The sequence below is a fragment of the Pecten maximus genome, chromosome 19 (assembly GCF_902652985.1).
Source record: "Pecten maximus chromosome 19, xPecMax1.1, whole genome shotgun sequence".
Classification (NCBI taxonomy): domain Eukaryota; kingdom Metazoa; phylum Mollusca; class Bivalvia; order Pectinida; family Pectinidae; genus Pecten; species Pecten maximus.
In genome coordinates, this window is record NC_047033.1 from 8,414,091 (window position 1) to 8,437,035 (window position 22,945).

At 38.1% G+C, this 22,945-nt stretch overlaps 1 protein-coding gene and 1 long non-coding RNA gene across 2 annotated transcripts in view; both read left to right on the forward strand.

The window, feature by feature from the left end:
* Nucleotides 1–2,539: 2,539 nt before the first annotated feature.
* Nucleotides 2,540–3,674, forward strand: LOC117318004. The gene is made up of 2 exons (XR_004530286.1): nt 2,540–2,757; nt 3,490–3,674. It is a non-coding gene; the product is annotated as an uncharacterized LOC117318004 (long non-coding RNA).
* A 2,166-nt stretch (nt 3,675–5,840) lies between these two features.
* The window catches only part of LOC117317717 (carnosine synthase 1-like), a 28,287-nt gene continuing 11,182 nt past the window's right edge, over nt 5,841–22,945 (forward strand). Inside the window, 4 exon segments of the mRNA XM_033872609.1 lie at nt 5,841–6,880; nt 18,930–19,103; nt 20,927–21,118; nt 21,120–21,566. Coding sequence (XP_033728500.1) covers nt 6,818–6,880; nt 18,930–19,103; nt 20,927–21,118; nt 21,120–21,566 — 876 coding nt within the window. The 5' untranslated portion in view covers nt 5,841–6,817.

Genomic DNA, 22,945 nt, shown 5'->3' on the forward strand with positions numbered 1-22,945 from the left:
GTCCGGATGCCTTTAGTTTGAAGTTCCTTCGGACTATTCGGGTTTATGAATATCGGGCCTTCGAACTTAAGGGCTTTCGGAATAGAAGGCGGTCACACCAGCCCCGATTCTATTAGTTTACATGCATGTGTTTACATACACAACAAGGATGTTCACTAAATAGTCTTAGCTATTAGATATAGTTAGGTTAGACGAGTAATAATTGGAGAGTATTATGTGTAATTTGCAATTCTGCTCAATATCGTGACTAAATATTTTGGTAATTTTCCAAATATGAAAGTGAAGTTATTTCGTCGAAAACATAGCAGTCAACCGAAGTAAATTTTCCAGTTAATATCTACTGTGACGGCAATTAAGCGCAAAATATAACAGATTCTGCAATCTCGCTCATTGGTTCGAAAAAGAGGAAATGTAATTCTTACGTAACACTCTAAAGCCACACCACTCTGTAATACCGGTTGCAAAGCATGACGCATCTTGTAATTAAAGATAATTTATATTATTCATACTGCGTTGTTCATATATAGCAGATGTATCGTGTATAAGTGAAACTAATATAGTTGAAAGAGGAAAGACCTGCGATGGGACTAGGTTTGATGCGTGACTTGGATTGGTTTATTATCGTTAAGTGTATTATCAACAGTTAAAGTCATTTTAGGACGGCCTCCCGTGCGTGCGACATGCATGCGTGTAGTGAGTGCGGATGCGTGTTTAGGGAGGCTACGGTATGTCCGGGAATTTTGCCGATTGGTGGTGCTTGTAGCTCACTGAAGCATACTGCCGAAGATACCAGGCAGGACACCCCACCCTGTCACATTATACTGACAACGGGCAAACCAGTCGTCTGACTCCCAAAATGCTGCGCGCTGAGCAGGAATAGCGACTACTATTTTTAAAGACTCTGGTATGTCTCGGCCAGGGGACAGAACCCAAAGCCTCCCTTACAGGGGAGAATGCTCAACTAAAGGCCAAAAGTCGGACATTGTCAAGGGAGACATTAGGAAGAAGAAAAGTTGTTAAGAAGGAAGAAAAAAGATAAGATCCCAAATTCAGTCGCCTCTTACTATCATGATGTGTCACGGTAACTAAAGTAATATAATTGCATTAAAAAATACATTTGTATAAGCTACCCCGTATCAGTGTTCCAAGCAATGGAATATTATCGTCAGCTGTGACAAAATATTAATAATTAAAACGAACATTAGGATTTTTGTAAGTTCGTTTATTTTTTCATTGGCTGAAATCTGATCATTATAAATGATCTTAAAACAGATCTGTCACACGGGATGACTCCTACTAGCACGAGATCGGTCTCGCGTTTCACAGTATTTGGCTTTCGGCATTCTTGAATTTAGACTGCCTTCAATCTCTGGATTATTAAAAATATAAATAAAGTTTGAGTTTTGTTATTTTGATCTCAACGATTTCCTAAAATTCATTAGGGTGAGTTAATCTAATATTTTGAATTCAGCTGAATAATTCTATACATAAAACTAATGATCTGGTAGGCAGTCAAAATCAAATTCAACAAAACTTTTTAGATCAGGTGACCTATTGAGATCGCCTTTTGTCAGGCGTCGTCCGTCGTCCGTCGAAAACAATTTCATATTTAACTTCATCTCAATTACCAACAGGCCAAGAAACCTGATATTTTGTCTGTAGCATGCTGGGATGAAGGGCTACAAAGTTTGTTCATATGAATGACCTTGACCTACATTCAAGGTCCCAGCGGTCAAATATGCTAAAATCTTTAAACGACTTCTTTTTGATAACCGAAAGGCCCAGAGACCCACTATTAGGTCTTTAGTATGCTGGGATGAATTGCTACCAAGTTTGTTCAAATAGATGACCTTGACCTTCATTCAAGGTCACAGTGGCCAAATGTGCTAAAATCTTTAAACGACTTCTTCTTGATAACCAAAAGGCCCAGAAACCCAAGCTAGGTATGTAGCATGCTGAGACGAAGGGCTACCAAGTTTGTATAAATGGACGACCTTGGCCTTCATTCAAGGTCACAGGGGCCAAATATGCTAAAATATATCAAAACTCAGGTGACGATTAAGGCCCATGGGCCTCTTGTTTATCTTTTGAATTCAACCAGATTTGTTGAGCAGCAAGAGGTCACATCTATAGACTATAATGTTGTGGGCAGGGTATCCACTGCTCCCTAGTGATTCCTAGTTTTTGCTGTAATACTTTAAATAAAAATTTGTAAATCCAGTACAGTAGGATGTTTTAAAAACGGGTTGCCCAGGGGATACCCTTGAAAGAAATGGCGTGCTGTGGTAAGATAGGACAGAAACTGACATATAGATGATTGATCAGATAGATAAAACACTAAGGAATCTATGTAAAGATCTCGTTGCTCCTAAACCGTGTCTTATTGTATTGGACAAACCTGACCTCGTCACGCATGCCTTGTGATTTGTACAGGTGATTGACCTTTATGTACTCGTAAAAAATGCATCACTTTCAACTACATAACTTAAGATATATAAACCATTCATTGATAAAGTAAGCAATAGAAAAGCTGGACTGGATTTCATGATGTTGGGTGTCACGCACGCATATATGTTTACGTTTTATTTATAGTCTTATGTATGTCACGGGGTGTGTATGTGAGTACACAAGAGGGTGAAAGACAGAGCGTTCAGGTGAGAACGAACGTGGAATTGGTATGGTCCACTTGTCGGGTAGTTTTATACCCTTTTTCCACCAGGAATGTATGCATGTGGGAAGCCTAGACAGCAGACTGGGGTAAGTATTCTCTCTATCATCTATAATTTGTGTTGAAATGGTTATTTTAATGCCATATTTATTGTGTCCCTGCTACCGGTCAAGCCCACAGGGGCTTGGCACGATTTTCCAAATGATGGTCCATATATATATGTATTATAGTGTCTGACACTATAATACATATATATATGGACCATCATTTGGAAAATCGTGCCAAGCCCCTGTGGTCAAGCCATCTATCTATCGATGCGGTCCAGTCATGCGTAACTATTTGTTGTTATCGAAGACAGGTGTTTACATGCATGTAACGTTGAAATTATAAAGTATAACTAGGAATATTTATAGTATACTTATTATCAGACTATGTATATGTATGTTCATTGTTACAATGATGTCAATTTCACTTATTTACCGTAGTTTTGTTCGGGTAGAAGTTGTATGGAAGCCCTGAGTTGTAATTATGTGTGTATGAGATAGCGTGGATGCGCGCAGGTGTAAAATCTACGGAAGCCCGTAGATAGCGTACGGCATATGATTGTGTTATAATGTAAATTGTGGTTAAACAGTTATTTATGCAGATTTTGGACACGCATCTTAGATTATAATATGTTAGCAACATAATTTAGGATGAATTATTGTAAATAGCGGTAACTATTTAGGAATAAATTGTCTATGTGGTAGTTAGGAAATCTTAGACATTAATGTTGTGTATGGAAGAATGAGTGTTAATTCAATATTTTTGTACGTTTATAGCTTCTCATGATGGGCAGGCAACGAGAACGGCTTCTGTAAGCCGGCAAGAAAAGACACGACACCTCATCTTAGTAAAGGCAGCACCAGGACCGACCAAACAGATTATCGAGTCTTCAGGGTCAAGGTCAGCTGTGTAAAGACGGCAGTCTACAGGCAGGCATGAAGAGTACGCCAGTTGTCATTGGTGAAAGATAGCCTCGGATTGGAGAAACTTTGTATGACGTACTAGACACAGACAGGTATCTGGGTACATACACTTTGCTCAGAAGCAAGGTTACTTTGAAGAGAATTGGGGTAAATTCTCAGGTTCTTGGAACCCTACCTATTTAGCGACAGGTACAGAGATACTGTACACGCTGCATGTTCGGCATTGGACAACACTGAGACGTGGTGCTCCCCATTTGTGAAGAGACTTTAGTTATCTGTAGAACATTATCGTATGAAAGGTAGTGAGAGTGATCGTGAATGTGAATACAACTAGGTATATATTAAGTTTGTGTGTGTAAATAAATTTGTATATATGTATTTTCTCTTTGTTCTGGATTTTCCTGTGTCTATTTCCTGAATGCTTGACTGAGGCTCGTCCTGCGTTACATTGGGCATTACAGAAAATACTGTCTAATCACAGGGTTGTTGATGTGATTTTTGTTTCGCAGCCGTTGTAAAAAAAAAAAAAAGTTTAGAATTTAAAAAATCCAATCAATCATTGAGCATGCTGTCACTTTTGAACTTCATGTACTTTAATTACTGCGGTTGTAGGCTATGTTTATTATACCCCATCGATGCCCGTTCAGCTCTTATTAAAGATACATTCCTTCCTTCGGACTCAGAAACCTGCAATATTTCTATTGATAAAATCTATGCCCAAATAAGGATTATATGAGTTTTTGTGCCTAACAGTAGTCAAGGTAACGCCGAAATTGTACGGAAAAATCACGTTTCGTACACAAATACTATCTGACGTTGATGTACTTAGTGGTACTTCGGGTCGAACTGAGACTTTTTATGATTTAATACATGAAGCACTTTTGTTTCCCTTGAGAGTAATACCGCCGTATTAATGTAAAAATTATAAGTCTTACTACTTGTGGAAAATACATATTTCCCATTAAGTTTCATTTTCGCGACCTACCTTTTATTCGAACGAAGGAATGTCCCCTTAAATGTGGCATTTTATTGCATATTGTGTTTTACCATTTGTGTGTCGGTTATTTGCGTTTTTCCGTAACCGCGTAAGCGTATTGTATTTGGTTCATATTTCAAACAGTTTCTCAGTCAATATCGCCGTTCATTGTCAGACAGAGACGATTGTATAAAGGGCACGAAAGTGAATAGCGCCATTAAGGATAAACATAATGACAGCCACATTCCGAAAAAGGACGAGTCGACATTTTCTATGGAGTATGGATGTTTGTATAGTCAGACCAACGATGATAACACACAGTTGTGTATACATGTACTTTGCTATATAACACGGCACATATTTAATTACACTAGAGCATGAGTGTGTTCCATAGCCAAAACTGACCAGTACACTTTTAACTACAAAATAACATGAATTTGTACCATAGCCCAAACTTTTCTGTACACTTTTAACTCCAAATAACATAAATGCGTACCATAGGCCAAACTGACCAGTACTCTTTTAACTACAACAGAACATCAGCGTGTATCATAGCCTGAACTGACCATTACACTTTTGATTACAATAGAACATACATTTGTACCATAGCCAAAACTTGTCGATACACTTTTAACTCCAAATAACATACATTTGTACCATAGGCCAAACTGACCAGTACTCTTTTAACTACAACAGAACATCAGCGTGTATCATAGCCTAAACTGACCATTACACTTTTGATAACAATAGAACATAAATTTGTACCATAGCCCAAACTTGTCGATACACTTTTAACTCCAAATAACATAAATTTGTACCATAGGCCAAACTGACCGGTACACTTCTAATTATAAACGTGGTTAAAGCTGGTCGGTTGATATTTTTATATGCGTTTGTTGGTTTTTTTGTTTTGTTTTTGTTTAACGTCCTATTAACAGCCAGGGTCATTTAAGGATGTGCCAGGTTTTGGAGGTGGAGGAAAGCCGGAGTACTCGGAGAAAAACCACCGGCCGACGGTCAGTACCTGGCAACTGCCCCACGTAGGTTTCGAACTCGCAACCCACTGGTGGAGGGCTAGTGATAAAGTGTCGGTACACCTTAACCACTCGGCCACCGCGAAATAAGGACCAGTCAGCATTTTACAGAGGGCCCTTTAACGTGCTTACATCCTCCTCTAGTTTGACCCGTCGTGACTATATTACCGACAGTGTAATCCGTTTCGCGGAAAATCACGGTTGCAGTGGCTGTACAGAGGGATGTATTAGGTTTCATGACTTGGAAACCGCTATGAATTCTTAAAATCGGTTAATTCTTTTTCTCTGGCGATGTTGGAACACCGAGAGACGTTATTAATTGATTAGACAAAATTCACATCACGATAACACTGTAAGGAAGAGTTTTATCCAGATCGGGTTTAAATATCATGAAAACATAAGCAGGCACCCGAAAAAGACGATGTAATGAAATTTGTGATGGAGCAAATTAGTTAATAAGTTATTAATTATCAAGCATTAAAGTATCATTTTCGGGTAAGCCCGATTGGAGATATTTATCAACCACTGACACTAAACGTTTCACATAACTTGTTGATTTTTAACATCTGTTTGTTGAAGCTTAACGACAGCGATAAGAACTTAAGTCGTATTTAGAGATGGATCAAATTCGTGTGCATTACTACGGTTACTTCACAGACAGACGCGCGATAAACATGTTCATCTTGGGAGATCTACACACTATTCCGTTTTGTCGGTTGTTACGTTAACCCCAAACGTTTACTTTCGATAAAGAAAGTTTGATAAGAAGTGTATATTTGTCTAGAGTACGGGTTGTGAAATAGGTACGATATACTATAATAGATTACGTAATTGCACGGGAAATATACATTAATGATACTCTTTGTCACCAGTACGCGGAACTACTTACAAACGGAAGTTATGTGGGTGAATGAATGATACTCATTGGTCGTGATGGTGTTGCGCTGGATTATAAAACGTGAAAATGAAAGCAAACTTTCACACAAACTGCCAGATAGTCAGGAATGGTCTCAACAAAGCTTAACTTTCCTACGAAAACTTTTGGAAGAGAAATGGGCATTTCCTTGTTGCGATTTATAAAGGAAGCTGTGTAATAGTTACGGTTTAATTTTTTTTTTTTAAACTAAATCAGAAAGAAGATAATCAATAGTTTAACCTTAAACTGGAAAACATGGAACAAGTGATTGAGGAACTGGCGATAACCAATACGGCGGACACCAAACAACTAAAGGAGGTAAGATCGCGATAACCCTTGATTGACCTTTAACATTTATATGTCATACTTGTCTTTATGAGAAGTCTATTTTTTTTACTGGGCTAGGAAAATGTGTTAGTTTGCATCCATGCGCCTCTGCTTGAACTGTAATAAGATTATAAGAAAGGTCGACAGAAGGCGGTGCGTGTTAGGTACCGAATATTATTACTGCATGCCGACAAACCAATGCATGGAGGAGAAGATAACATGCCGGTATGTCTAAGAGTACACTGATTATGATTATCGCACCCCTCCCCCCCCCCCCCCCCCCTGCAGGGCCAGGTTTGGTCTCGCTGATATGAGTCATTTGGTAGTCAATACATAGGACACATATGCCTGCGCCTGCTACAAATTGCATGAAGGAGGCGAGAACAAAAAGAATGGCTCCCTTCAGATTAAGAAATTTTCCTTCGGGTCTCAGGCTTTAGACGTCGAAGTGGCCACATTTAATCTGCTGTCCAATTTGCATCTCTTGGGATCGTAATCTTTTTTGTACATCTTATGGTGTGTCGCCTTGGCACTCGTCCTCATATGACTTTGGCTGTAGGTGTCTCCTTGATACCCGTCTTCATATGAGTGTGGCTGTTGGTGTCTCCTTGATACCCGTCTTCATATGAGTGTGGCTGTTGGTGTCTCCTTAAAACCCATCCTCATGTGACTCTGGCTATTGGTGTTTCCCTGATACCCGTCCTCATCGTCCTCATGTGACTCTGGCTGTTTGTGTCTCATTGATACCCGTCCTCATGTGTCTCTGGCTATTGGTGTCTTCTTGACATTTTTTCTCGTATGACACTCGATGTTGGTGTCTCCTTCATTCCTGTCCTCGTATGACCTCGACTGTTGGTGTCTCATTGACACCGTCCTTATACGACTCTGGCTGTTGGGAGGACGTTAAATGTATCTTTTAGACATTGAGGAGGTCAAATTTAATCTGCTGTCCGATTCGCAGCAGAATCGTAATCCTTTACGGCATCTGTTGCTGTCTCCTCGGCACCATGTTGGGAGGACGTTAAAAGTAAAAAAAAATCTTCTAGTTTACTGCAGATTTGTTTTAAATTCTGCTATGTATAAACTGATGTACATCTATTAGACCTCTTTTTCAGTCGTATAACACGTACGTTCACTACATCGTAATACCTAGGTACTATATGTTTATACTACCGTAACAATATACGTCATTAATACGTGAAACTGGTCAGGACCTTTAAATCGACAAAACACTCGTGGTTTCTAATTTACACTATTTTAAAATTTAATGATGAATGAATGTTATTTTCAATAATACTGTACTTATTCAAGCAAGATTGAATCCCAGTGTTTGATCTACAAGATATAGTACATGTATATCAATTGGCATGGTTCTCTTGACAGGAGGCGTCTACAATCTTTTAAAATTCATACTTTAAAAACTATCCCTTATTGTTATAGACGGCTACACACCGTTTGTGATGCTTAATCTCTTAACAAATTGGATTTCGTTGTTTTCCGCTAATCTTAAATACACCTGTAAGCTAAAACATACAGACATCTACAACTCTAACTATTAGTGTACCAGACTGACGATCGTAGTATTGTGAACATCTTTATCGTCAAGTAGAACAAACTGCACTTGTCTTTTTTTATTGCCCTGACTAAATGAAAACACGAGTCGTCAAAATCCGGAACAGTACTTGAACAGGATATGACCTCCGTGCCCTACTTTTTATCTGATTGACGAAACACATCAGTGCTTGACAGACGTGTTATAAAGTTGTTTGCGAATTTCTAGTGCTACATATTTATACATCAGGTTATGCATAAAAGTTCGTTATTTAAAAGATAAATAAGAAATTAGGACGGCAAATGCCATTTTCTAATTCGAGAATAAATTCGTCATATAGAGACTGGTTATGTTTTCTCTAAGGCTGCTATGCAATTTACAATTTTTACTAATTTTGAGAGAAAGAGTAACAAGAAATATCTTTAAAAAAGTACTTTTAATGCTTCTTGGTTATAATGTAAAACTGCTGGTGAAATAAATTAATGAACTAATGCGTTTCAGCACGGATAACAAAGTTATATTAGATTGAATAATGTTTGGTGATAATAAGACTACATTTGAATCAGGAATATGATTTTATTAATGTGCGCTTTGAAAAGATACGTCCACTTATTCAACTTGTATTCAATCTTATCTTTGTTTCGTTTTTAACTGCATATCTGCATTTTTAATTTACCACTACATTGACCAATCACATACTTCATCTTGACCAGTAATGCCACCCGTCGCGTCATATCCGGGACCCAAATGATATTATACAGCTATGCCGAAAAATATATATGAGAAATTGAACAGATACGCAAACGCACAGTGCCCTGCAATATACTAGTACTACTAGAGGTGATAGCAACCATCTCAAGTACCGGATGCTCGCCGGTCGGTGAAATTTTACCGATCACATTGAGTGACACTTGTAAAGAAGTATGTAATGTAATTTGTCCCGGAATACCGAGAACTCATTCATAACCACGATAATATAAAATTATAGTATATGCAATAATTATATCACTTTAGCTAATTCGTAATGGGTTTTTTTCATGAATTGAACACATACATGAATGCATTATGTCGATTTATTTCTAACGTTTCAAATGTGTCTAGAGTAAAACCTATTATAATTGATCAATTATCCCCGAAACAGAGGACATGCTGATCATGAGGGTACAGTGTTTATCGGGGAGTCTAGTATACTGTAATAGCACGTATCAGTTCAGGAGGACAGTAATATTGTTGCACGCCCCTGTGCTCACCAACGTTAGTGAGAGACAGTGAGATAGCGTTGTTTGTTTTTTAATGTAGAGTTGACGTAGTCCAGATACGGACGGACCGAATACCTCTCATCGTTGGCCTATTAAAGCCAAATTGACATTCCATAGTCGCAGATCGAGGGGTATCCGTTTCGTTGTTACATGGCCTTTGTGTAATAAAAAAATGAAATAATTATTGTGAGATATAGTGTTTCAAAATTTATTTCTGACCAATGTGTTTAGAAAAAGAATCTAATCGAATGATTTCAATTATGTTCTCATAGAAAATGACACGTTTTTCATCTGATCATCACAGGGATTTGTTACGAATTCCCAACTCATGGTAAACATGAGATATGTAAACTACCTTTACACGGAACGCAGTGTCAAGTCCCTGTGCTGATTATGGCGATGGTCTATGATTTGTATACAGACAGTTTACGCAGAAATTACATCGTGTGTAGATCAAACTCTGTAGTGTTAAACCGTTCAAGCATGTGGTCTTATTATAAATAATTATATATAACAGTGTGAACATACACATATCCCGACTGATTATAACATATTTCTTTCTTGAAAAATCATAATTAGTCTATATGAAATGAAAAATATTATGGAAAGCCCTTATCATCAGAATTTCTTAAAGTACTAGCACCAGGAAAACATTTCAACTGATATATCGATTTTGACTATAATGATATTTCTGAACTATTTCACCGGGTCGAAAAGTCGAAAGGCATTTGAGTATATCTATCCCGTGAGGGGCCGACTTTTGAATGCCGTCCTTCCGGTCCACTAAGGACTGTTTCATTCATTATAAAAGCTTTGCGTTTACTCTAGCGCGACGGTTGTAATACTATGCACAGATGATGAACTACTACGAGGGAGGGCATGATTTATGGGTAGTTATCTTGTAGATCGATTACTCTCCTGATACGTTCTTATATGGATAGATTGTAAATCATTTTTGTCTACGAAGTGGCAAATTTCCTACTGAAATTTAACTTAAAACATGTTTCCTTTTTCTGAAACGATTTGATAAATCTTGTGGCGGGCACTTCTTTTCATAATGTAATATACGAATAAAAACCTGTTATCACCCACCATTTTCGTTGAAAAAGTATGCCACTGTGAAGGTTAGTATCTGTTGAAAGGATTCGTAGGGAAAGTACACATGTACAATGGATTCCTACTGAGAACAGGTTACGATGTTATCGTAATGCATCGTGAATGCGAGCGCCAAGCAATTAAGTGTAAAGGTATTCAGTATTTGTATCGACGTGGTTAAAGTTCTCAATTAGGCGATGGGAATATCTTATAAACATATGTGATGGAAATAGATTACGATGTCGATTTCACAAGAACCTGTTAATCTGTTACAGTTCATATCTCTTTTGACCCTTCTTGGTTCTAATTAAAGACACGACTACATATTAAATCCTACCACTTTTACAGTATGAAGACCGGAAACTTTAGGCTTTTCGGAGATGCTAGTTTGGTATACATGTACTCTAGTTAAAATCATTACGGTATGGCGATGTGCGTCCGTCCGTTCGGCGTCAACATTCGTTAGTCCCGATATCCCTCTCAAGTTCAGAACCGGCCACCTTGGATAATACTCCTTTATCTATATATATATGTCAAATACTCTTCCGACCTGCGCTATCCACATTTCTAAAAGCTGACAGAACCTCTAAAAGTTCTGAATTATTCTAAACATACCGGGGAAATTAAACATACACAAATATTGCAAAATCTATTAGATCCAATTTGGCCGTCTGTTGGGTATCCTGATCAATTCAGCAAAATCCCACATTTTCTGTTTTAACTATAAATAGTTATTCATTCACAATTCAATTATTGTATTCCGTAAATAACATGAATTACGAAAATTCGATTCATTAGGATACTGCAAGATACAATATAAAACAGTTACATATTTGAAAGATAAAATGGAGAATTTCAGACCCAAATGCAAGTAAGTTATATTTATATAGATATTCTTAACGGTCCATCAACACTATATAGGTCAGTAGAGCCGGAAAATGGTGATTAAAATGTGTAAACGAAACAACAACAACAAAATTACGCAAAAGCGTCAATATAAACTGGCACACTTAGGTATAGTATACAGTTATGGTATGGGCGTGAGGGAAATAACATTTTTATTGTCCCACGAGACATGAACTTTAGCCTCGGGAAATAGCTCATGTCTCGTGGGACAATACAAGTGCTATTTCCCTCACACCTAAACAATAACTGCTTCGTCTACGTTCTCGAAAGCGCTTTCGGACTTTATTGTGATACAAGTGATGGTGGTAGAGATGATCCGAAGGATTATTTCAAATGCATTGTCCATTCAGAATGAACGAAGCATTTTTGGAGGATTCGGTTCAAATAGCATTTCTATTGTCTTCTTTTATATAATGTACTTGTAATAGAGACCAACAGCTTTTAGGTAGTTCTGAGTTTTGTAAATGCTGATGGCTTTGAAAAGCAATTTGACATGCTGCAATGTATGTTGTTGTAAAAAGTTGTAAATCAATGTACAATGAACTCAAATAAAAAGTGTTTAACTGTAAATTGGTTCATTGCATTTGATGCACTGGGACTGGTGTTTAAGCTTCAGTAAGTAGGGATGCTTTATATTTGTATGATCTATCTGGAATCGGGCGATTGTCTCTAGCAAGGAGACCTACCGATGGTTGCTTTAATTGCCACTGTCATAACAAAAGTTACGTTATACGGGGTTTAGGGTTGGTAAAACGTAGTTTAAATTAGTTGATGGAAGTGAAAATGCCGCTTGGCGGCGGGATCTGCTTTTTCATTGCCAGGTATTCTGGTTCATGTATGTCGAGGAACAAAGCAAACTATATGTACATTGTAACCCTGGTAAATACTAGCCGCAATATACCGCTCAGCGAGGGAGATCTTCTCTTTAGCTCGATCGGTTGAGCGTAAGACTAGTAAGCCAGAGGTCCTGGGTTTGAGCTCTGGCGGAGGCAGTGATTCAGATTTAATTAATCCTGCGCTCTGTTACATTGGCGCCCATGTATGGGGCCCGGGGAAAATACTCAGCCTTGCTCCACAAACATCGCTGTTACCCCTGGAAACTCGAGGACGAGTTCTTTCCTGGATGGGGAGTATGTAACCCTGGTTAATACTAGCCACAATATACCGTTCAGCTAGAGAGATCTTCTTTTTAGCTCGATCGATTGAGCGTAAGACTAGTAAGCTGGAGGTTCCGAGTTCAATCACAGGTCCCGGGTTCGATCCCAAGCGGAGGCAGTGATTTAAATTCAATTAATCTTACACTCTGTTACAAATAATATATCAACTTGAGGAAAAATATGTTGTAAAATTAGTACTTTATGCATGGAGATAGTATCTGGTTTTCTGTTGCTAGGACAGAAATAGAGTCCGAATAGATTATTACTCTATATCGTTGAGTTGTTAGTTTAAATGTATTTGATGGTGAGACAAATATTATAGGATTCCGCAGAGAGAATTGAAGTGTCATTTGGAAGCCGGCTGTATTTGTCGTAACCATGGGTGCCGCTACCTTATGATCGCCCTTAGAACCATCAGTGTAGAATGGTTAAATGGCACTGTATCTTGATTGTTTGTCCAAGAAAGATGAACGATGAGCAGTGTCAATTAGTATTGCGTTGTGAAGAGAAAGGTCATTTTTTGGTAACTGTAAAAGACCATAGAGGAATTGCCATAGGTCCGAAGGATGCGTTTGTGTTGACATTAATTTGGACAGTTTCTAAACGTTTTTACATTCCCTCTTTCCGGGCTAATGATGTTGTTGGCGAATCTCGGGGGATTGAAGAATATGGATTTGATTTTCTCTTATTTTATACAGACATATCAACGATTTAAACGGCGTGATTTTTTCTTATCTCGCTCTAGCGTTGAAACAATCTGCACGTGTTTTGTGCACATTCTCAACAATTGCATGACGTTACGGCAAGAATACGAAGACGCCACCACAATAATACAATGACGTCACGTCGACAACTCACTCATATCAGGTCAAGATTGTCTTGCGATGATGCAACGTCAATATTCCATACAAAATAGGATGAACAGCGTACGATCATTGGAGTGAGACAGGGGAATATCATTGGAGTGAGACAGGGGGATATCATTGGAGTGAGACAGGGGGATGTCATTGGAGTGAGACAGGGGAATATCATTGGAGTGAGACAGGGGAATATCATTGGAGTGAGACAGGGGAATATCATTGGAGTGAGACAGGGGAATATCATTGGAGTGAGACAGGGGAATATCATTGGAGTGAGACAGGGGAATATCATTGGAGTGAGACAGGGGAATATCATTGGAGTGAGACAGGGGGATATCATTGGAGTGAGACAGGGGGATATCATTGGAGTGAGACAGGGGAATATCATTGGAGTGAGACAGGGGGATATCATTGGAGTGAGACAGGGGGATATCATTGGAGTGAGACAGGGGAATATCATTGGAGTGAGACAGGGGAATGTCATTGGAGTGAGACAGGGGAATATCATTGGAGTGAGATAGGGGGATATCAGTGGAGTGAGACAGGGGGATATCACTGGAGTGAGACAGGGGAATATCATTGGAGTGAGACAGGGGAATATCATTGGAGTGAGACAGGGGAATATCATTGGAGTGAGACAGGGGAATATCAACCTGAAAGGGACAATTCTCGGCATGCCTCGTGTTTGGCAACTTAAGAATGATCTCAACCTAAGGGGGCGAGATATTCTATTGATCGTAGATCATAAAGCACATTCTGAGATCTTCCATGGGCTTTTTACAGAAACATATATCGCCTTAGAGTGATCCTTGTCCTTTTATATTACAAAAAATAGTTTCGTGTTGGTTGTTTTACAAAATTCTCAACTGACAGCTGTGTGTATGGCATGAACTACATTAGTGTTGCATGTGGAGGTCAGGAGGGCACGGATACTACTTTATCTCGAAATGAGCATGTCAGCAGAACATGGTTGTGTTTGTTCCGGTAAACTTTCTCTCACCAGATAGCAAATTTGTTATTATTGATGTTGTAAATAAATAGCGACGGGAACAGCTCCAGTGCTTTTGTAGGTGCCGTATAAACATTCACCACCAGACATCAAAGATGATCCCTGCGACTCTAGAAGCGGGCGAAGAATATCCCTGCTGTTAACCAATTTTAAAATGTCATGTGCATGTAAGCATTTGTGTCCATCAGAAAAAGATTCAGACGTAGGAAATAATAAAATCATCTTTAGGTTTTTTTTTTTGTGGATGTGAAGCTTTATGCAACTATCCTCCATATTCCCTTTTGGGTTTATCTTCATTTGCTTTCTTTCAATTGTGCTCAGTTGCGCCTACAATTTATAAGCAAGGTAGATATTATACATCTTAAATAAAACGTAAACCGACCCTGCGCGCGCCGAGTTACCTTTCCGTATGATAAACAGAAAAGTAAGAGATTGTTGTATAATGCTTTACTGCCAATTCAAGATGGCTTCTCAGGTTAAACTCAACTGTTATCTTTGTCTATCAGTCTCACTTTAACTCTAGGTTGTAGATGAAATTGTGATGTTGCCCACTACTTTTCGTTGCCCTCGCAGCAGCGCCAGCTGATTTGCTCGCAGTCCGCCATTCTTCAAAACATACCAGTTTGGACATATGTTTTTGTGGCTGATATACATATGGCGAATGGGACACCTCATTAGACACCCCCTGTAATCAGTGGGTAGTTTCCAAGTTTTAATTGCATTCATAAAGAACTATGGTATTGGAATACATATTTTATCGTTCAACATTTTTTTTGTAATTTTGTCGTAATTTATGTTACAAAACATTAAAAGGCTTCATGGAATGGTAATGTAAGTAAAATAACAATAAAACAGTACATATTAACATCAATATAGTTTGTTTATGATGTCATCTGATGCAAAATAAACCACTCAAATCCATTCGAGTATTCACATTGGTCGCCTCCCGCGTTACACATGCAATGAAATAACGTAATTGTAGTGTAAGGTTCTTCAGTGTAAACAGACGATGTCGTAGAAACACTCGAATATCCGAGGTTTCTACATCAGTCGTGGTATACAGCAGGCACATTCCCTTTCTGACTACATATAGAACGTACATGTGCTAACTTCGGGATGTGGATTAATAAAAAATCGTGTATCAAACACTTTTACGATATATATTTTGCTATCATCTAATTTCTTTTTCTCTGTAGTAACATCATGAAATGGCAATCATAGTTCACTACCAGAGACGCGTCAATGTTTGTTTGTTTGTTTGAGTTTTACGGCCCATCGACAACTAGGGTCATTTAGGTCCAAACAATGATATCGTTTTGATTTTATATGTTAAAATCGGATAAAATTGGTCAATTTAAAAAGCATTTATATTGTATATTTAGATCATTATGTACTCGAAAAATGGTCATGTGTCATCATGTTCTGATTAATGGTTACAAACGGTTTCCTTTGATTAAACATTGGTTTAGATTGTCGGATGTCAAGAGCGGCGCAGTAAACATAATCCATCTGATTGGAATTGTTCCATATCGATTTTATTAGTGGTAACGATCACATTTCTTTTGTAATATTTCAAATTACTTCCCTTAAGTGTGTTGTGTCTTTGGTTTGCGTTATTTTAGATTCAGCAGTTATTTCTTTATGGTATCCCTCGATATCTGATCGTATCCGCTTTCTTACGCATATTTCTTAAAGCATCTCAGCTAACTATTGCTTTGTTTTGTCATCAATAATCTTGTTTCGGTACTTTCGAGTTTGTTTTTGTTTGACTGATTCCTAAGTTGCTGTCTCGGTTCCTTCGGGTTTCTTGTTGTTTCGGTTCCTTTGGGTTTCTTGTTGTTTCGGTTCCTTTGGGTTTCTTGTTGTTTCGGTGGGTTACGGTGATATTGCTGTTTCGGTTCCTCTAAAGGTTTTGTTGTTTCGGTGCCTCCAAGATTCCTCCTGTTTTGGTGCCTCCAGAATTGTTGTTGCTTCTCCTTCTCCAATGTTTATTTCTGTTTCGTTGGCTGCTAGGTTATTGTTGGTTCGGTTCTTTCAAGGTTCTTGTTGTTTCGGTTCCTTCAAGGTTCTGGTTGGTTCGGTTTCTCGAAAGGTTTTGTTGTTTCGGCTTCTTCACGGTTGTTGTGTTCCTTTGGTTAATACCGTTTTGGTGTTTCGTGACCCTAATGTATTTGTGGTTTGGGTTTCTGATGTTTTCGCTGTCCAGTCGGTTCGTCGTCTTGTTTTGGTGTTCGGTCCTAATGCATTCATATTCTGTTCGTTTCTGAGGTTTCGGTGTCTAATTGGCTCCTCTAGTTTTGGTTTCACGGTTCTCTGTTGATTTCGTCTTTATGATTTTTGTTGTTTTGATTTCTGCGTTTAAGTTTGCCTTGAATGATTGCAGATGGGTTTAAAGTTTTCACTCAGGAATGTTCAATTACAGATAAATAATTTGTTGTAGACGAAATATATCAGGTTTTGAGAGGAAACACCAGTGAAAGGGTTAATTAAATTGCGTCTGGTTTAATCCAGAGTTTAAAAGTTGCATTTGGATACCTGCCATTAACAAGAGTCTATTTGAGAGCATTTGGCATTCTCATGTCCGATGTTAGCCTGCACGTGTGAATGTAATACACATGGATGAGATCTTTATATATATATATATATAAAAAAAACAAGTTATTAACTGAGATATTTTTTTTTTAGTTCTAACAGCATAGTTTTATTTACGACTATGAACCTTTATGAGTTTATGTAAAACATCAGCTGTTTGCAGGGGTGCAGTGACGGAGTGGTTAAGGTGTTCCGACATTTTAACACTGGCCCTCCACCTCTGGATTGCGAGTTCGAATCCCACGTTGGAAATTGCCTGGATCTGACCGTAGGCCGGTTGTTTTTATCCTGGTACTCCGGCTTTCCTCCACCTCCAAAAACCATCACGTCCTTAAATGACCCTGGCTGTTAATAGGGCAGTAAACAACATAAATCAAACCAAATCAGAAGTTTGATTTGAAACCTGTTTATTCAGCATACAATGTACTACTACTACATGAAGTGTTGGACATTGTATGTTATATATATGTATGATAGGAACGATATAATTGTATTTGCCACCTTGCCTAGGAGGTGAGTAAATGTATGATTTACCGTTTGTTTAGTGACTCCTCTCTGTAGAATGTTAAAAAATGTTAAAACATTTAAAATGATATTCATCTTTCAATTGGGTATCTAGAGTATGCTTGATTCTAGCCCTTTAGAATTAAGCTGGGTCGTTCTTTACTATTAAACATGACACTTTCCCACGTTCAACCTTTACATTATCAACAGGTATAAAACAACTCTTGAATTGTTTTCAAGTTTTGTAACAAAGTGTCAAGCATTAAAAGCCTTTGAAAGTCTTTGAAGTTCAAACTTTAATTCAGTTTTCCTTGAAGAAAATTTCATTTTGATGTGAGAGGTCGTGTTATTTTTTTTTTATCTTTGCGTAAATATCTTGCTGATTTTTTGTGTATTTACACTTGTATCATTAAAAGGAATTGATGTGACAGGGGGTGTATATCATTCTTGTTAGTATATTATAAAACGATATTAATTTTATTTAAACGCAATCGCTGAAAGTCTTTCAAAACGTATTTGTATTTGATGAAAAAAGTACTCGAAATATCTTGTTTAATTCATGTCTTGGTCGTTTTATTGATTTTCAGTTAGAATTACGGTTTCGTTGGTATGTCGGTAAACTTTGTTGTCTCTATCAAATGTAAAAAAACCCATTAAATTAATTACTGTGTTTGGTTTGGTTTGGTTTATTTAGTTTAATGTCGTATTAACAGCTAAGGTCATTTAAGAACGGCCTCCCGTGCGTGCGACATACGTATGTGTGTTTTGGGAGGCTGCGGCATGTTCGTGGTAAGTCTCCTTGTGATAGGCCGGAGCTTTTGCCGATTTATAGTGCTGCCTCACTGAAGCATACTGCCGAAGACACCCAGCAGGACACCCCACCCGGTCACATTATACTGACAACGGGCTAACCAGTCGTCCCACTCCAAATATGCTAGAAGACATATTTAGACGGTGAAAACTACTGTACTAGTTGTCAGCAAAATATGACTTTGTGACATATCACAATATCGCGGGTATGGTCTACAATAAACACCTGATTTGAGACACAGGTGCCATGCAACAATCAGCGGTTTTACTTTTTAAAACATATTATATTATTACAGGCCCTCGACCCTCCATCTGTGGCGGACTTATACGATGAGAAGACAGGTTGGTACACAACAGCGGTAGGATCCTACAGAGCATGGTCGATCGATGTGAACCTGAGACCGCCTAGTCCTTCAATCCCCATTCCTCTAGAGGATAGTCATATAGTAAACTACTACGATGCGTTTCAGGTATGTTATATTGTATATCACGATGGTAGCATGGCACTCTTCGTAGTTTGATTGGCTGTATATCACGGTAGGGAATCACGTGATTTGAACACAAAATGGCGGCCATCAGTACAGAAAGCATAAAATGACATACTGAAAATATATATAACATAAGCATTTCATAGTTGCGAGCATATTCCTAATCTAGACCAAAGTTTTGAATCGAATTCGTCAGTTCCAATTCGAAATTTTAGTCAGAAGATTTTGGAACACGGAATATTCCAGCACAAATGAGGTATGGTTATGAAAAAGCCAGTTTAACAAGTATTTTAAGTGTCTTATTTTATACTTTCTGCACTGGTGGCCGCCATTCTGATTTCGTGTCTTTCAGACTTCGTGATTTCTCATCGTGTATGTACCGTGTAGTATTATCGGCTACATTTGTGCTATAAGTCGGGCTACTAAAGGAGGAGGGGATCACTACCTAACACCATCTAACAGTCGTTGCGGAGAAACGTTTCACGCTTAAGAGTCGCGAGTGGTATTAGGCCGTATGTTTATGAAAGAATTGCCAAGCTAGATTCTTACAAAAGCCTATATCCAGATATTTAAGAGACCAACTTTATGTATCTTAATTGTATACATTATGTTTAATATTCTAGAGACAGGCCAGTCGAATAATGTATTGTTTAGAGGTACAAGTCTTTTAACTTATCAACGCCATTAGTAAAACTTGTGCTTATTTCATGACATAAACAATCAAAGACTACCAACACAGCTCATAAACAATCTGTAAAAAAACGAACCCAACCATCACCCACTATTCAAATGTCAATCATCCCATCAAGCTCACGCGGAGTCTTAAAGATCTATTTACACAGTCAAGTCATAAAAAGTCTGATTGCCGTATCAACCACAATATGGCCACACAAAGTTTTATCGGTCTATCAATAAAACAGTCAGAGGATAAACAGCATTAACCACTTCTCACTTAGAACTTGTCAGAAAGTATCAACGACTCTTACAAAATCATTTACGACTTATCGTAAACTCTATTTCAAATACATTTTATTAAGGTTATCGAAGAGAGCCGAACGCAATATAATATACTGTATAACTTATTATTTAATGTTGTTTTATTATAAACCGATGATGATAAGTCAGCCAAATACCCAACATTAATGTACATTCGGTCCGTTATCGTAATGACTTTACGTGATAATATCAAAATGTGTTAATCGGGTAAATGTAGAAAGTAACTTCTTTCATACCGATACCACAACAATCAGTTTCGTTGGTCCTTTCCAACTCATGATACTAATACAATATTGAAGTATAAACTTCGCTGTTACCATGCACCATTTGCTAATGTCAGTCTGTTGTGTGGTTTAACAATGCTTGGTGTCGAAAATCTATTACAATTGTGTCAGCAAAACGAATATTATGTTGCAATAGGTGACAAATATGAAATCATACCCCTGTCAATCAATAATATATCTGACGCCACTTGTTCCCGTATAATTACATGTGTACAAAAGAACTCTAGTGTACATTTGCTGCCAAACAACAATTTAATCGTTACACACAAACTGTAGTTAAATAACAAAAAAGCATCAATACGAAAAAGTGGGACTCTACATTACTGTTTCGCAGATCCTTTCCATGTAGGTTATGCACAAGTCATATGCGCCCACAAATAGATAAGTATCAGTTGAACGATTACTGGAATTTGAAGCATTCTTTAAAATTTAAATATACATTACACCTTAAAAGCAAAGCGAAAAATACGTTGAATACTACCACTGTTCTGGTTATCCTTTTAAAATGTGTTTACCGTCTTTCAGTATTCTCTGTATGAGAATAATTTCCCGGAAACGGTCGACAGGACAGACTTCCCACGGACAGAATTCACCAGCAATGACGTTACCATCGCCTTACTTTCATCACCAGTAGAGTGTTTTGCAATTTTACTGGCTGGCGGGAAGATATGCCCTCGCAATATGTTGCTTGTGATGTCATCATCCTGGGTAACGAAAGTCAGATCCGTACGGAATCCGGAACTGTTATTCACTTTACGTCCACAAAGCGATAACCATGGATCTTGCTGGACAGTCGTTCCTGGATACTTTTGATCCGCCTCGTCGGGTAACGTACCTCATGAATTACTTCACGCGCGCTTGTACTGACGGTCAAAGGTCAGATGGTGAGACGCTAGAGTCCGATCTGGATTGTCCAATGTCCAGCTCTCTGAATTTAGTGAGAAACGTAGACGATAAACTCTGGACCCGCACACTACTGGCAAACATCAATGCCGACTTCCCAGAAACGTTAGCCTTCACCTACAAATGTCACCTCAACTATGACGTGCCAACTGGAGTAGATATTGCTGTTATCAAATTGGACACAAAGATTGGAATGGACAACCTGATACAGGAAGAGGTTGAGAGATTTCTGAATTCGGAAAATGTCTTATTGAGACACAAGGTAAGAGTTTCATTTGATATATAACGGTTTTTGTATATTGAACTAATGTATGTTTAACGTCAATAAAAATATAGGGCAATGTTGAGCTCCACAAGTCGTCGGTGTAGATGCAAGATGCATGGATCATCATATTGTTAAGTAAATATATTTAATCACAATTTTCATTGAACTTGGGGACAAGAAAAAATACAAAAATAACTGCAACCTCACGGGCAAGAATAAAAAAAAATCGTTAGCGCGAATCGAGCACTTTTGTTTGTTTGTTCGTTCGCCAAACTGCGGTTCAGTTTAAATTTTTAAGGTCGACCCCCCCCCCCCCCCCCCCCACACACACACACACAGTTTGCTAGATGCATGCATGAGTTGTATGTATGCGTTTGTTATAGAGTCTGCTGTATGTTTAAGTTCGCATCCTTGTAATAGTACGGTACTGGTGCCGACTTTATACTGCTACCTCACTGAAACATGCTGCCGAGGACATTTAACAGGGCACCTTATCCGGTCGCATTATACTAACAAAGGGCGAGCTCCCAAAATTCTTAGCGCTAGCAACTACCTATTTTAAAGACTCTAATATGTCCCCGCACCCAAAGCCTTCCTCACAGAAGCGGAAGCTAATCAAAAGCCAAATGTGAGGCATTGTAAAAAGGGAGACGTTAAGAAGGAGAAACTTGTATAGAAAGAAGAGAAAATATATGATACCAATTTTAGTCACCTCTTTCGATTATGCTATCAAGGCAGCAAATACGATTCTTACGCCCTTCTGACAATAATACAAGCCAGAAACTGTACATGCATATTTTCACGGCTATTTGATTTTTGCCCGGAAAAGTCATACCCTGTTCTAATTTCTCGATTTTTCAAACAAACATTCGCTCACTACATTATTGTTTTTAAGTCTAGTCGGTAGATAATATGTAACAATACTAAAACAGTGTGTACCTCACAAAGTGTGAAATATTGTAATGGAAACATAGTAAGTCAAATAGATAATGTGATTTAAACTGTTTGATAATGCTATGTTAATTTCATTTTATTTTAAAAAATTCTGTTAATTTCATTTTATATAAAAAATTCATATCGTTTTCAGCAATGCAATGACATTATATGTATATCAATGCATTATTATGACGTCATAACTGCAACTCCTATTGATGAACAACTTTAAAAACACTTAAATGATATGAAGTGCACATGCCATAACACATGAGTAACTTGATAAAGTCACCGGGTTTAAGACCACCTTTTTATAACGTGACTGACGTCGATGCATACTTGTGTTTGATAGCAAACTTTAATCTCGCAGCTGAAGCAAACCATTCACGCAACAGCTGTAGAGAGTTAATTGCCGTGTCTCTTAACTGTTATGTCACTTCTCA